The sequence below is a fragment of the Aegilops tauschii genome, chromosome 7 (assembly GCF_002575655.3).
Source record: "Aegilops tauschii subsp. strangulata cultivar AL8/78 chromosome 7, Aet v6.0, whole genome shotgun sequence".
NCBI lineage: Eukaryota > Viridiplantae > Streptophyta > Magnoliopsida > Poales > Poaceae > Aegilops > Aegilops tauschii.
This window is the reverse complement of record NC_053041.3, coordinates 153,919,556-153,932,237: the sequence shown is the minus strand read 5'-3', so window position 1 is coordinate 153,932,237 and position 12,682 is coordinate 153,919,556. Positions and strand designations below refer to the sequence as shown.

The following is a 12,682-nucleotide window of genomic DNA, read 5'->3' as shown; positions in this document are numbered from 1 at the left end:
TAGAGGGGATTCCAACTAGGACTCCCAATCCTAGTTGGACTCCCTTTCCTTTTCTTTTCCGGATAGGGGGAAAGAGGGAAGGGAGAGGAGGAGGAGAAGGAAAGGGGGGCGCACCCCCCTCCCTAGTTCAATTCGGACTCCCTATAGGGAGGGGGCGTGGCTGCCCCTTGTGGGCTGCCTCCCCTCTTTCCTATGGCCCATGTAGTGATGAGCATTACCGAGAGGGCCCAAAGATACCTCTCCGACAATCGGAGTGACAAATCCCAATCTCGATCTATGCCAACTCAACAAGCACCATCGGAGACACCTGTAGAGCATCTTTATAATCACCCATTTACGTTGTGACGTTTGATAGCACACAAGGTGTTCCTCCGGTATTCGAGAGTTGCATAATCTCATAGTCAGAGGAATATGTATAAGTCATGAAGAAAGCAATAACAATAAACTTAACGATCATAATGCTAAGCTAACGGATGGGTCTTGTCCATCACATCATTCTCTAATGATGTGATCCCGTTCATCAAATGACAACACAAGTCCATGGTCAGGAAACTTAACCATCTTTGATTAACGAGCTAGTCAAGTAGAGGCATACTAGGGACACTTTGTTTTGTCTATGTATTCACACATGTACTAAATTTCCGGTTAATACAATTCTAGCATGAATAATAAACATTTATCATGATATAAGGAAATATAAATAACAACTTTATTATTGCCTCTAGGGCATATTTCCTTCACTTGGCACTGGGTTAATAGGTTAGTCTCGGAAAATGGTATAAATTAGCATATAATTGCATATAAAACATCCAAGATTGATACTATAATAACATTAATATTAAGGGCACAATTTCACTTTCAACTAGTGAACCTATGAACCCCTATCTTTTACTCATACAAACAACCACCACTTTACTTCTAAATGCACTTCTATTTTATCCAAATAATTATTCCAAAAATACAAAACATTGTTGAACATACAATACACCGATAACTTGTCACAACTAACAAAGCTAGCGAGACTGACAACCTAGCAAGAATTGTTGGGGACATGAGTTTCTAATTGTGTGGGAGGGCGGATCCTTGAACTTGGAAATGTCGATTCAACAGATCGATACCCTCGTTTCTCACTGAGGGAAAACTCGCCACTTACTTCAAACCCCTTCACCTGCCCCCCCCCCCTCCAAAAAAAACTTGCTTCCATGTGTGATAATTGGAGGAACAAGCAGTGTGCCCATAAATTTTTGTCCTAGACCTTTATGGTCCATGTGGCACAGATTTTGTGTCTTAGGATGTTGTCCCTATCAAGGTATTTTTGCCACGTTCGAGCATCGTTACTAGAATGACTGCGTGTATTTGTAATCGCAGGAACATCTCATTAGGCTACTAGTGGATCTAGAACATAAGCAAATGGGAACATAGGATATACCCAGGTTCGGCCCCCTAATGTGGGTAAAATACCTACTTGCTACCCTGTTCTTTTTCATACATGTGAATAATATATTGGGTTCCAATATCAAGGGGTATCCGGCTAGTTGTGGTAGACTTTGATGGGAAGCGTTGTAATCTCTACGCTATGCAAATTCATAACTATGCGAAAAGTGGAGGCCCCTTCTACATTGTCTGTGTTGCCCTTATATATCACCATTACAGAGAACTCCATGGTTATATGTTAGGAGTATAGCGGTGCGATTCGAGACATGTATTTGTACCCAACACGTTCAATTCTCCCTACCCGAGGTTCGGGGTTCCCTTGTTTGTTGTGTGAAATATGGAAAGTGTCCTTGATGGTCGGTGGGGCTTCTCCTTGGGTGCGATGGCACCTAGGCCAAGTAGGGTCCATTGATACGATGTTTGCCTTAGATAATTTCACTCATCGTCTACAACGTCCGAACCTCCACTAATGGCGAGCGTGATTGCGCCAACAATCTGAAACTACGGATGAATCCTTATGTTTGCGATCACTATCCCTTTCTTCATTCACCGTCATGCAAGTTTTGTTCTGACCTTTTAATTTCTAGAGCTGCATGCGAATTTTAGGAGTTAAAATTGGCCATCAACTAAAGAACCTGTCTAGTTTCTTTTGTTATGATTTATTCTTCCCGCCACATCAACATGAGCATGCTTCTCTCTGCACCACATCAGTTGACCCACCACGTTGCTGCTCCTCACTTCCCCTCTCCCTAGCCCTTCTCTGTTGTCGCAGTTAGAGAACCCACGAGAGCTCATTGCGCTGCCATGACATGTAAGGTGGGGCTCAAATCCGAAGTCATCGTGCTAACCCCTAGGGAAATGATCCACAAAGGGGCATGGGTCTGGGGTCGTCGGAATGTCGTTTGTGTTTTGCGGCAAAAGCATGGGTGACATGTTGCGATGACTCTGGGTGCATGCCTGAAAAGTTGCGTTCATGCTGCAACCATTCTTTCAATGCTACTAACTTTGCCCTCTATACTACAGTGCGCAATTTGTTTTGTCAATGATTTCTGCCGTAGCTATTGGGGTTTTTTGACGGGGAAATATTCTTGTATTACTCAAAATCAGGGACTACAAAAAGTGATACCGAAGACGTCCTCTGGATCGGAGCCAAGCCAAACAATAGTTCGGCCATGCAATCTAGCAAAGTTAGCCATATAATGACTAGCCCTATTTTGGTACTATGTCTAATGTGTGTAATACAAGAACTATGTTCCTTCATGCTTCTCTTTAATTTATTTATAAGAAAAGCATACCTCGATCTGTTGCTATCATTGCTTGCCACCACAGAAACGACCTCCAAACAATCAGACTCAGCATCTATCAGGAGGTTACTCCATTGTAAGGCCAGCGCAAAACCTTCCAGAAGTTACTCAGCCATTGGGGATTTTTGTACATCCAATAAAAAATTGCATTGGGTGTCCCGAATGATATAACACTTTTTTTCTTCACGATTCCACAGACCTAGAAAAAAATGGTACGATGATGTTGTCAACGTACAAAAGTTATTGTGTAGGTGAGAATTATGTTGCAATGGCCAGACAGTCTAGATTTCAAGAGGGAGGTGGCCGATGCGGACACCTTGCACTCTCTAGCACTAGACTATTTTTTTTAGACAATGCTGCTAAGCTTTATTGATCCAAAATGTTCATCGTTTGCAGTCATTTGATCAACAAGGTCATTGTCAGACAGTACCCATACGCACCGGCTCATGTTGTAGTTCATCACTGGCCTAAATGGAAAAGGTTTGCAGGAGAGAAGATAAAACAGGGCGTGTGAAAGTGGTTCGGCCACCGAGCTACCCCTCGCAGGTTGGGCCGAAAGGCTTTGAAACAAGTTGCCACGATGGCCTTTGAGGCAGGTTGTTGACTGGGCCTATGGGCCTTTGAGAAACGACAAAGTTTGCGTGACAGAAAACTGCTCTCTGTTTTGAGAGAGAGAGAGAGAAAGGAATTCAAAATAGAGAGAGTGTTTAAAGAGAGAGAAAGAATGAAGGAGTTCAAGAGAGAGATAGAGAGAGAGAGAGAGAGAAAGGAATTCAAAATAGAGAGAGTGTTTAAAGAGAGAGAAAGAATGAAGGAGTTCAAGAGAGAGAGATAGAGAGAGAGAGAGAGAGAGAGAGAGAGAGAGGCGGTTACAGCGGTGGGAGGGAAGGAACGGGAAGAGAGAGACACGCCGCAACAGAATCGCCAGCCATAAAGTAAAGCAGCTTTAGCAAACAAAGACCAAGACGCAAAACCCAGAACCCAAACTCCCCACCTGCTCCGCTCCTCTCCTCTCCTCTCGCCGACTCGTCTTCCACGATCCACCGCGCCGGCCCATCCCAGCGCCGCGCCAGCGCCACCATGATGAAGTGGTGGTGGGCGGGGGCGTTCGGCGCCTTCAAGAAGCGCCGGGCCAGCAGCCGCGCCCGCGCCGCCGCGGAGGCCCCCCAGAACAACGTGGCCCTCGTCGTCGGCTCCACCGGCATCGTCGGCGCCGCCCTCCTCGACATCCTCCCGCTCCGCGACACGCCGGGGGGGCCGTGGAAGGTCTACGCGCTCTCCCGCCGCCCGCTCCCGCCCTGGTCCGCGCCCCTCCCGCCCGACGTCTTCCACCACCACCTCGACCTCGTCGACCCCGCCGCCGTCGCCGACGCCCTCGCGCCCCTCACCGACGTCACCCACGTCTTCTACGTCGCCTGGGACCCTCGCCCCACGCACGCGGAGGGCCGCGAGGCCAACGGCGCCATGCTCCGCAACGTCCTCTCCGCCCTCGTCCCCAACTGCCCCGGCCTGCTCCACGTCTGCCTCCAGACCGGCCGCAAGCACTACGTCGACCCGTTCGAGCCCCTCACCGACGTGCCCCTCGCGCTCCGCCCCTACTCCGAGGACCTCCCGCGCCTCGACTACCCCGACCTCGAGGACGTCCTCCTCGACGGACTCGCCAGCAACAACAGCGTCACCTGGTCCGTGCACCGCCCCACCACCATCTTCGGCTTCTCCCCACGGAGCGCAAGAAACGTCGTCGCCAGCCTCTGCGTCTACGCCGCCATCTGCGGCAAGGAGGGCCTCGTGCTGCGCTGGCCAGGATCCCGTGTCGCCTGGGAGGGCTTCAGCGACGCCTCCGACGCGGAGCTCGTCGCCGAGCACGCACTCTGGGCGGCCATGGAGCCCAATGGCAAGAACGAACCCTTCAACTGCAGCAACGGGGACCTCTTCAAGTGGCAGCAGCTATGGCCGATCCTCGCCAACCAGTTCGGCGTGGCGTGGACGGGGTACCAGGGGGAGGACCAGCGCTTCATGCTGGAGGAGGCCATGGCCGGGAAGGAGGGCGTGTGGTCGGAGATCGTCAACGACAACGGGCTCGTGGAGACCCAGCTCAACGACATCACCAACTGGTTCTGCGTCGACGCCATGGTCAACGTGGAGCGGGAGAACCTGGACACCATGAACAAGAGCAAGGAGTATGGATTCTTCGGGTTCCGGAACACGGTCAGGTCCTTCAATACCTGGATCAACAAGATGAAGGTTGACAAGATTGTCCCCTGATGCATGCCTCTGTTTTACCTGCCAATCGCGGCTTAGAACTTCACATCATGCTATTATCTCATCATCTTGCGACCTTGTCCAGTTTACGTGCATCGAATTTTGCTTGATACTAGTAGCATATTAGCATGGACAGAGTGTTATGTTCGTTTCGAAGGTACTGAATGAACATCTAGTTACTCTGCGTTTTAAGCTTTGAATCATCCGTACGTTGATCATTTGGCTTGTACCTGTGAGCAATGTTTTGTTGATCACTTTCGCTCAATGGATATGATCTGGTACTAAACATCTTCCATGCATTATGCTTATTCTTGTCAGGTTGGAGCTGTGTTGAATGTTTTTGTTGTTTTGGCATCAACACTTGTCTTTAATTTAAGTACTTGCATTACATGCAGGTCAAGTATTCAGAATTAGTGAACTATTGTAGTGATTAGCTCCATTTGTGATGCCAAAATTAGGATCCAATCTTGCTATTATCTGATCATCTTGCGACATTGTCCAGTTTACGTGCATTGAGTTCTACTTGATACTAGCATATTAGCATGGATTGTTATGTTCGTTTCGACAAGGTACTGAACTGAATGAACATCTAGTTACTCGGCATTGGGCAAGTGTTCACTGAAAGTGTTTTAAACTTTGAATCATCAAGTGAGCAATGTTTTGTTGGTCGCTTTTGCTCAATGGATATGATCTGGTAGTTAACCATCTATGTTACTCTTTCATGCATATTCCTGTCAGGTTGAAGCTGTGTTGAATGTTTTTGTTGTTTTGGCATCAAAACTTGGCTTTAATTTAAGTAGTTTGCACTGCATGCAGGTAAAGTATTCTAAATTAGTAATCTATTGTGATGCCTAAATTAGGATCCAATCTTGTATTAAGTTCATGTAAAACTCTGGTCGGATTTATTTCAGCTCTCTTTCAGAGTGAGAGTGTTTACCACCAGTCAAGTGTAGATTATGATCTAGTACAAATCGATTTCGTTCCAGTACTTGTCCATTAGAAATTGAAAACATTAAGTTCCGGAGAGTTCAATTGGTTAAGTTTGCATCCTCGTGATTGTTAGTACTAGTATTCTGCAGTCTGCATATATGGCCTATTCTGTTGGACTTTCATGTCTGGTTCTGGATTATGATTTGTCGGCAAAGTGGTAGTAGATATTTTGCTTGTTTGCAGTTAGCACCGGTGTTTTCACATCAACACTTGGCTTTAACTTAAGTAGTTGCATGCAGGTAGAGAATTCTTAATTAGTTATCTATCGTGATGATTAACTTCATTTGTGATATACCAACGTTAGGATCCAAACTTGCATCAAATTCATGTAAAACTCTGGTCAGATTTATTTCAGCTCTCTTTCACAGTGAGAGCGTTTACCGTCAGTCAAGTGTAGATTATAATCCAGTACAAGTCGATTTCATTCCAGTACTAGGGCATTAGAAACTGAAAACATTAAGTTCCGGAGAGTTCAATTGATTAAGTTTGCATCCTGATAATTGTTACGTGCATTGAATTTTACTTGATAGCATATTAGCATGGAGTATTATGTTCGTTTCGACAAGGTACTGAATGAACATCTAGTTACTCGGCATTTGGGAAGTGTTCACTGAAAGTGTTTTAAGCTTTGAATCATCAAGTGAGCGATGTTTTGTTGACCGCTTTCGCTCAATGGATATGATCTGGTAGTTAACCATGCATCTATATATGTTTACCCTTTCATGCATATTCTTGTCAAGTTGGAGTTGTGTTGAATGTTTCTGTTGTTTTGGAATCAACACTTGGCTTTACTTTAAGTGGTTGCATCCAGGTAGAGAATTCTGAATTAGTAATCTATCAGAATGATTAACTTGATTTGTGATGCCAAAATTAGTATCCAATCTTGCATCAAATTCATGTAAAACTCTGGTCAGATTTATTTCAGCTCTTTTTCAGAGTGAGAGCGTTTACCACCAGTCAAGTGCAGTTTATGATCTACTATCGTACAAGTCGATTTCATTCCAGTACTAGTCTATTTGAAATTGAAAACATTAAGTTCCGAAGAGTTCAATTGATTAAGTTTGCATCCTGATGATTGTTACATGCATCGAATTTTACTCGATAGCATATTAGCATGGAGTATTATGTTCGTTTCGACAAGGTACTGAATGAACATCTAGTTACTCGGCATTTTGCAAGTGTTCACTGAAAGTGTTTTCAGCTTTGAATCATCAAGTGAGTAATGTTTTGTTGATCACACTCGCTCAATGGATATGATCTGGTAGTTAACCATGCATCTATGTTTACCCTTTCATGCATATCCTTGTCAGGTTGGAGCTGTGCTGAATGTTTCTGTTTTTTTTTTTTGGCATTAACACTTGGCTTTAATTTAAGTAGCTGCATGCAGGTAGAGAATTCTGAATTACTAGTAACCTACCATAATTATTAACTTCATTGTGATGCCAAAATTAGGATTCAATCTTGCATCAAATTCATGTAAAATTCAAAGAGCCTCACCACCAGTCAAGTGTAGATTATGATCTAGTACAGGTCATTTCATTCCAGTACTAGCTAGTCTATTAGAAATTGAAAACATTATGTTCTGGAGAGTTCAGTTGGTTAAGTTTACATCCTGATGATTGTTAGTACTAGTACTCTGCAGTCTACATGTATGGCCTATTCTGTTGTACTTTCATGTCTGGTTCTGGATTATGTTTTGCCCGCAAAGTGGTAGGAACTGGGGGATGGTAGATATTTTGCATGTTTGCAGTGAGCACTAGTGTTCATCAAGCATGGCCTTGCCAGTTACGGAGTAGAACTTAGAACCTCTGCTGCATTGGACAGCACTGTCACCCTGCGAACAAACATATTCTGATGCATTGGAGTTCTGTGGTATTTACTGTATTAGATGTCCCTGTTTTGTTCAAACTCTGTGTGCTCGTGTTGCTTATTCGTAGGCTCTAATTCTGACGCTGGTCACTCATTGCTAATGCTATCGTTCTGTGCTGATATTTACATCTTCCATTGGAAGATCAAATGCTCCACTTTGTTTTCCATTTCGTTTAGCATGATGTATAACACGGCGCATCATGGATATGTAGGAGTGCTCACATTTTGTGCTGCACACAAGGTTTGATTTCATTAAAAAATGTACCGGTTGATACAGTAAAATAATTTCAAGGAATAACACCCTGCATTTTCATTTGATCGTGATGGTGCATGTGAATGATCTTGCATGTAATAGAAACAGACACATAGGCTGACCCCTACATGCATCTTTTTCTCTCCTTCGCTACGTAGGCGCTAGGGCAAAGTTATATGTGTATGTGTGCGCAATGCAATGGCTCGTTAAGTTTCTTGCAGTAGTGCTCTGATTGAATGGTGTGTAAGCTGGCTAAGATTGAATTAGCCTTTTGGTACTGAATCTGATAGTGTTTGATCTTTTAGTATGTGAACTCAATGTGTGGCGGCGGGTATGAAGTATGAACATGCCTTGCCTTGCACTTAGCATGATTGATCATGGAGATCATGATCACACCAACAGAGTGGACCATGGACTAGACACACACAGTAGATTGCTAGTAACTGTAGTTGTAATAGTTCTTTGATGGGGTCCATACCTGATACCCCCTCTCCCTCCCTACAGGGAAGGGGATTTTTGTTCCCTTCGTGTTACACGCTGTAGCCTAGAGCGTTGCGTTGCCGTGATGAAGCAGGGCAGATATCACTGTCGAGGTCAGATATTCCATGTGCTTGGTACGTAGGGATGCAGAACGTGTGGTACCATGCCGACCAACAGAGCGCACGACATATGCATGTGTGCCATAGCGCTGCGCTCCACATCGGATCTCAGTCAGCAATGTACAGCTAGCTCGATCCCTCCTTATATGGGGGTTGCTCAGCCTCCACGCTCCCAGTCTCCTCCCACACAAGGCACACCACTAGCACCATGCAGCTCACGAATCCGGGACGCCGCAACATGCCGTTCCTCGTCGGCGTCGCCGTCCTTGTCCTTGCAGCAGCAGCTGCGCGGGCCGACGGCGCCCTCTGCGACAAGTCGGACAAGGCGGCTCTCCTGGCCGTCAAGGCCGCCCTGGGCAACCACCCGGACCTCTCCGGCTGGAACTCCACCGCGCCCTGCTGCGCCTGGCCGGGCATCTCCTGCGACGCCGCCACCGGCCGGGTCACCGAGCTCACGGTCTTCGCGCTCAACATCTCCGCGCCGGTCCCCGCCGCCATCGCCAACCTCACCGCCCTGCAGACCGTCAACCTGGCCTACAACCGCCTCTACGGCCGCATCCCGGACTTCCTGGGCCCGCGCGCCCTCCCGGGCCTCGCCTTCCTCCGCCTCGACGGCAACCGCCTCGACGGGCCCATCCCGCCGACGGCCGCCGTGTACGACCTCTCCGTCGCCGGCAACCGCCTGGCCGGCCCGCTCCCGGCCGCCTTCGCGGGCGCGGAGTTCGGCAGCGTGGACGTCGCCGACAACCAGCTCACGGGCGACGCGTCGGCGCTGTTCGGCGCCGGGAAGCGGGTGAACTCGGTGCGGCTGTCGCGCAACCGGTTCGCGTTCGACCTCGGCCGCGTCGAGCTGCCGGGGGCGCTGGACATACTGGCCGTCGACCACAACATGATCTACGGGGCCATCCCGGCGGCCGCGGCGGCGAGGAGGTGGCTGGCGTTCGACGTGAGCTACAACAATCTGTGCGGGCCGATCCCGCAGGGCCGGTACACGCACAGGTTCGGCCCCAAGCACTTCGCGCCCAACAAGTGCCTCTGCGGCCGCCCACTCGCGCCCTGCAGCTAGCTACGGTGGCCACTCACTGCACGTGACCGCTTGACTGATGTATTGCTGCATATCTCCACGCCTTTGAGTTAGCAATAAGGCATTAAGGCCCCTTCTTAATGTATTTCGTGATTAGCAAGCAAGTGTCACTCCTGGCCAATTAATCGCGAGCAGGTCAAGTCGATCAGCTAATATAATATCGGATTTTACAATGAGCGAACGTCTGCGCTCGTGCAAATTCGATTGTGTTTGGCTGTCGTGCATTGCTAATTGGTTTCACCAACACTAACACAATAAAAGTGGGGGATGAAGCACTTCTTGCATACTTTTCCTAGTCCGACGGCTTAAACATAACACTTCTAGCTTAGGCGTCAGTGCCAGTCGATTTCCAAAGAACTGAAGCAGCAAAGTTTTCAAGCACCGAGGCTTTCAGCAACATGTGTTTATCTTGGGGGGGGGGGGGGGGGGGGGGGGGGGGGGGGGCTGCGGCTGCGGGTTCGCTGGGTGTCTATCTTAGAGGTGCCAGGGGTTGCAGGTTCGCCGGAGAATTCAGATGGTTCCCCGGCTTTAGAGGGATGGTCGGGGCGAGTGCAAGCCCGGTGATGGGGGGAGGTTGAGGGGAGGGCGGGGCGGTGAGGCGGTCACGAGAGCACCGGCGGTCGCGGTTTGGCCAGTGGCAGCAGGAGGATGAAGTAGGCATAGGAACCGTTGGATTGCCATGTGAGAGTACTGACAAATCGATTGGCCACGAACTGTTTTTCAGTCGACTAGTTGACTTGCTCCTAGCCAGTCCCAAACATAATTTCACAAATAGTCAAATTTTGATTTGTCCCATACTCCCATCATTTTGGTTTGTTAGGTTCCTCACCACAAACTTGGAGCTACCCTTGCCTTTCAACCACCAGATATGGGAACGTTCTTGAGCTAGTAAGGCAAGGTTAAATAGTTTAGAGTCCCAAAAACCTAAGCCCCCCCCCCACCCCATATATCTGGTTTTGGACATCTCCTCCTAAGATACCTAGTACGATTTCATTTGACCCTCTCCCCCACCCCCCCCCCCCCCCCCCCCCCCCACACACACACACACCCACTCACCACCAATATTTTTGGAGGATTCAATTCAAATGTTGACAAAGTAAAGATGGTAGCTTGAAGCATGCCGTGAAATATGTGGGGACTGCCCCGCGCCACGGGTTTTACGATAACATCTTTCCCAAAGGCAACTAACGTCCTCATTAATGGGATGAAAGATCGAGGGTGGTCGGGTTTCCACATTAACAAGCTTGAAGGCGAAGTCAGTTAATGTGTTTGTGGTGAGGAACCTAACAAACCAAAATTCTGGAGTATGAGAAAAACAAATTTGACTACTTGTGATACTATGTTTAAGATGTCATCCGGTGGTTGAAAATTGGGTTGTCCTTTGCAAGTTTAGATATACATCATTGACAGACGATATACTCTAACATTGGGATTGGTTCGAAGAAAATCGGCACCAGGGAGCTTACCCCCGCTTGCAACGAAGACTAGATTCTTTGCAAAATATGCATATCGCCTCCAATTCTTGGGGTCTAGGATGGAGTTCTTCAGGCAGGTGTTCTAGGAAGCTTGGGCACTAGGGAAGCTCAAAAAAATTTCATGGCTGCTCCACTAAAACCGTCTCTGGTGTAACGATCGTCTTCAACGACGCAGATGGAAAACCTATTACTTTTGTCAATTGTGCATGCGTAATATAGAAAGCTTTGAACACTTGTTCTGGTGTTGCAATATTGTTGTGACGGTTTGGAATGAGATTGCAATTCGGCATGGCTGCTCAATTCTCTGACACAATTCATGGAAGACCGGAAGAAATTCCATGTAGATAATGTCATCCATCATCAATTCTACCGCGGCTGGACACAAAAGAGGGGTCAAATTAGTGGCAATTCTGACGCTTTGGGAAATATGGCAGGAATGCAACCGGTGCACCATCAGAGCTAAGGTTGCATGCGCAGGAGATATCATCATTGTAATCAAATGATCAATCTATCTTTGGAGACAGGCAGGTGCAACATGCATAGAGAGCCCCTTTGGCATCCACCATGAGATTGTTAGCATGTGGTTTTGAAGGAAATATGCCCTAGAGGCAATAATAAAGTTGTTATTTATATTTTCTTATATCATGATAAATGCTTATTATTCATCCTAGAATTGTATTAACCGAAAACTTAGTACATGTGTGAATACATAGACAAACAGAGTGTCACTAGTATGCCTCTACTTGACTAGCTCGTTGAATCAAAGATGGTTAAGTTTCCTAGCCATAGACATGAGTTGTCATTTGATTAACGGGATCACATCATTAGAGAATGATGTGATTGACTTGACCCATTCCGTTAGCTTAGCACTTGATCGTTTAGTATGTTGCTATTGCTTTCTTCATGACTTATACATGTTCCTATGACTATGAAATTATGCAACTCCCGAATACCGGAGGAACACTTTGTGTTCTACCAAACGTCACAACGTAACTGGGTGATTATAAAGGTGCTCTACAGGTGTCTCCGATGGTACTTGTTGAGTTGGCATAGATCGAGATTAGGATTTTTCACTCTGATTGTCGGAGAGGTATCTCTGGGCCCTCTCGGTAATGCACATCACTATAAGCCTTGCAAGCAATGTGACTAATGAGTTAGTTGCGGGATGATGCATTACGGAACGAGTACAAAGACTTGCCGGTAACGAGATTGAACTAGGTATTGAGATACCGACGATCGAATCTCGGGCAAGTAACATACCGATGACAAAGGGAACAATGTATGTTGTTATGCGGTTTGACCGATAAAGATCTTCGTAGAATATGTGGGAGCCAATATGAGCATCCAGGTTCCGCTATTGGTTATTGACCGGAGACGTGTCTCAGTCATGTCTACATAGTTCTCGAACCCGT

General features: G+C 47.1%; 2 protein-coding genes across 2 annotated transcripts; both read left to right on the top strand.

Moving 5' to 3' along the window:
• The first annotated feature begins 3,723 nt into the window (after positions 1 to 3,723).
• On the top strand, positions 3,724 to 5,302 carry LOC109766846 ((S)-8-oxocitronellyl enol synthase ISY1-like). The gene has a single exon (XM_020325608.3). The coding sequence runs from the start codon at positions 3,819 to 3,821 to the stop codon at positions 5,001 to 5,003; it is 1,185 nt and encodes a 394-aa protein (XP_020181197.2). The 5' UTR covers positions 3,724 to 3,818; the 3' UTR covers positions 5,004 to 5,302.
• Positions 5,303 to 8,871: 3,569 nt separating this feature from the next.
• LOC109766847 (polygalacturonase inhibitor 1) lies at positions 8,872 to 9,971 on the top strand. Its single transcript, XM_020325609.4, has one exon. The coding sequence runs from the start codon at positions 8,920 to 8,922 to the stop codon at positions 9,775 to 9,777; it is 858 nt and encodes a 285-aa protein (XP_020181198.1). The 5' UTR covers positions 8,872 to 8,919; the 3' UTR covers positions 9,778 to 9,971.
• The last annotated feature ends 2,711 nt before the right edge of the window (positions 9,972 to 12,682 follow it).

Coding starts and splice junctions, on each gene's coding strand:
- LOC109766846 (XM_020325608.3), top strand. CDS start 3,819: ATGATGAAGTGGTGGTGGGCGGGGGCGTTCGGCGCCTTCAAGAAGCGC.
- LOC109766847 (XM_020325609.4), top strand. CDS start 8,920: ATGCAGCTCACGAATCCGGGACGCCGCAACATGCCGTTCCTCGTCGGC.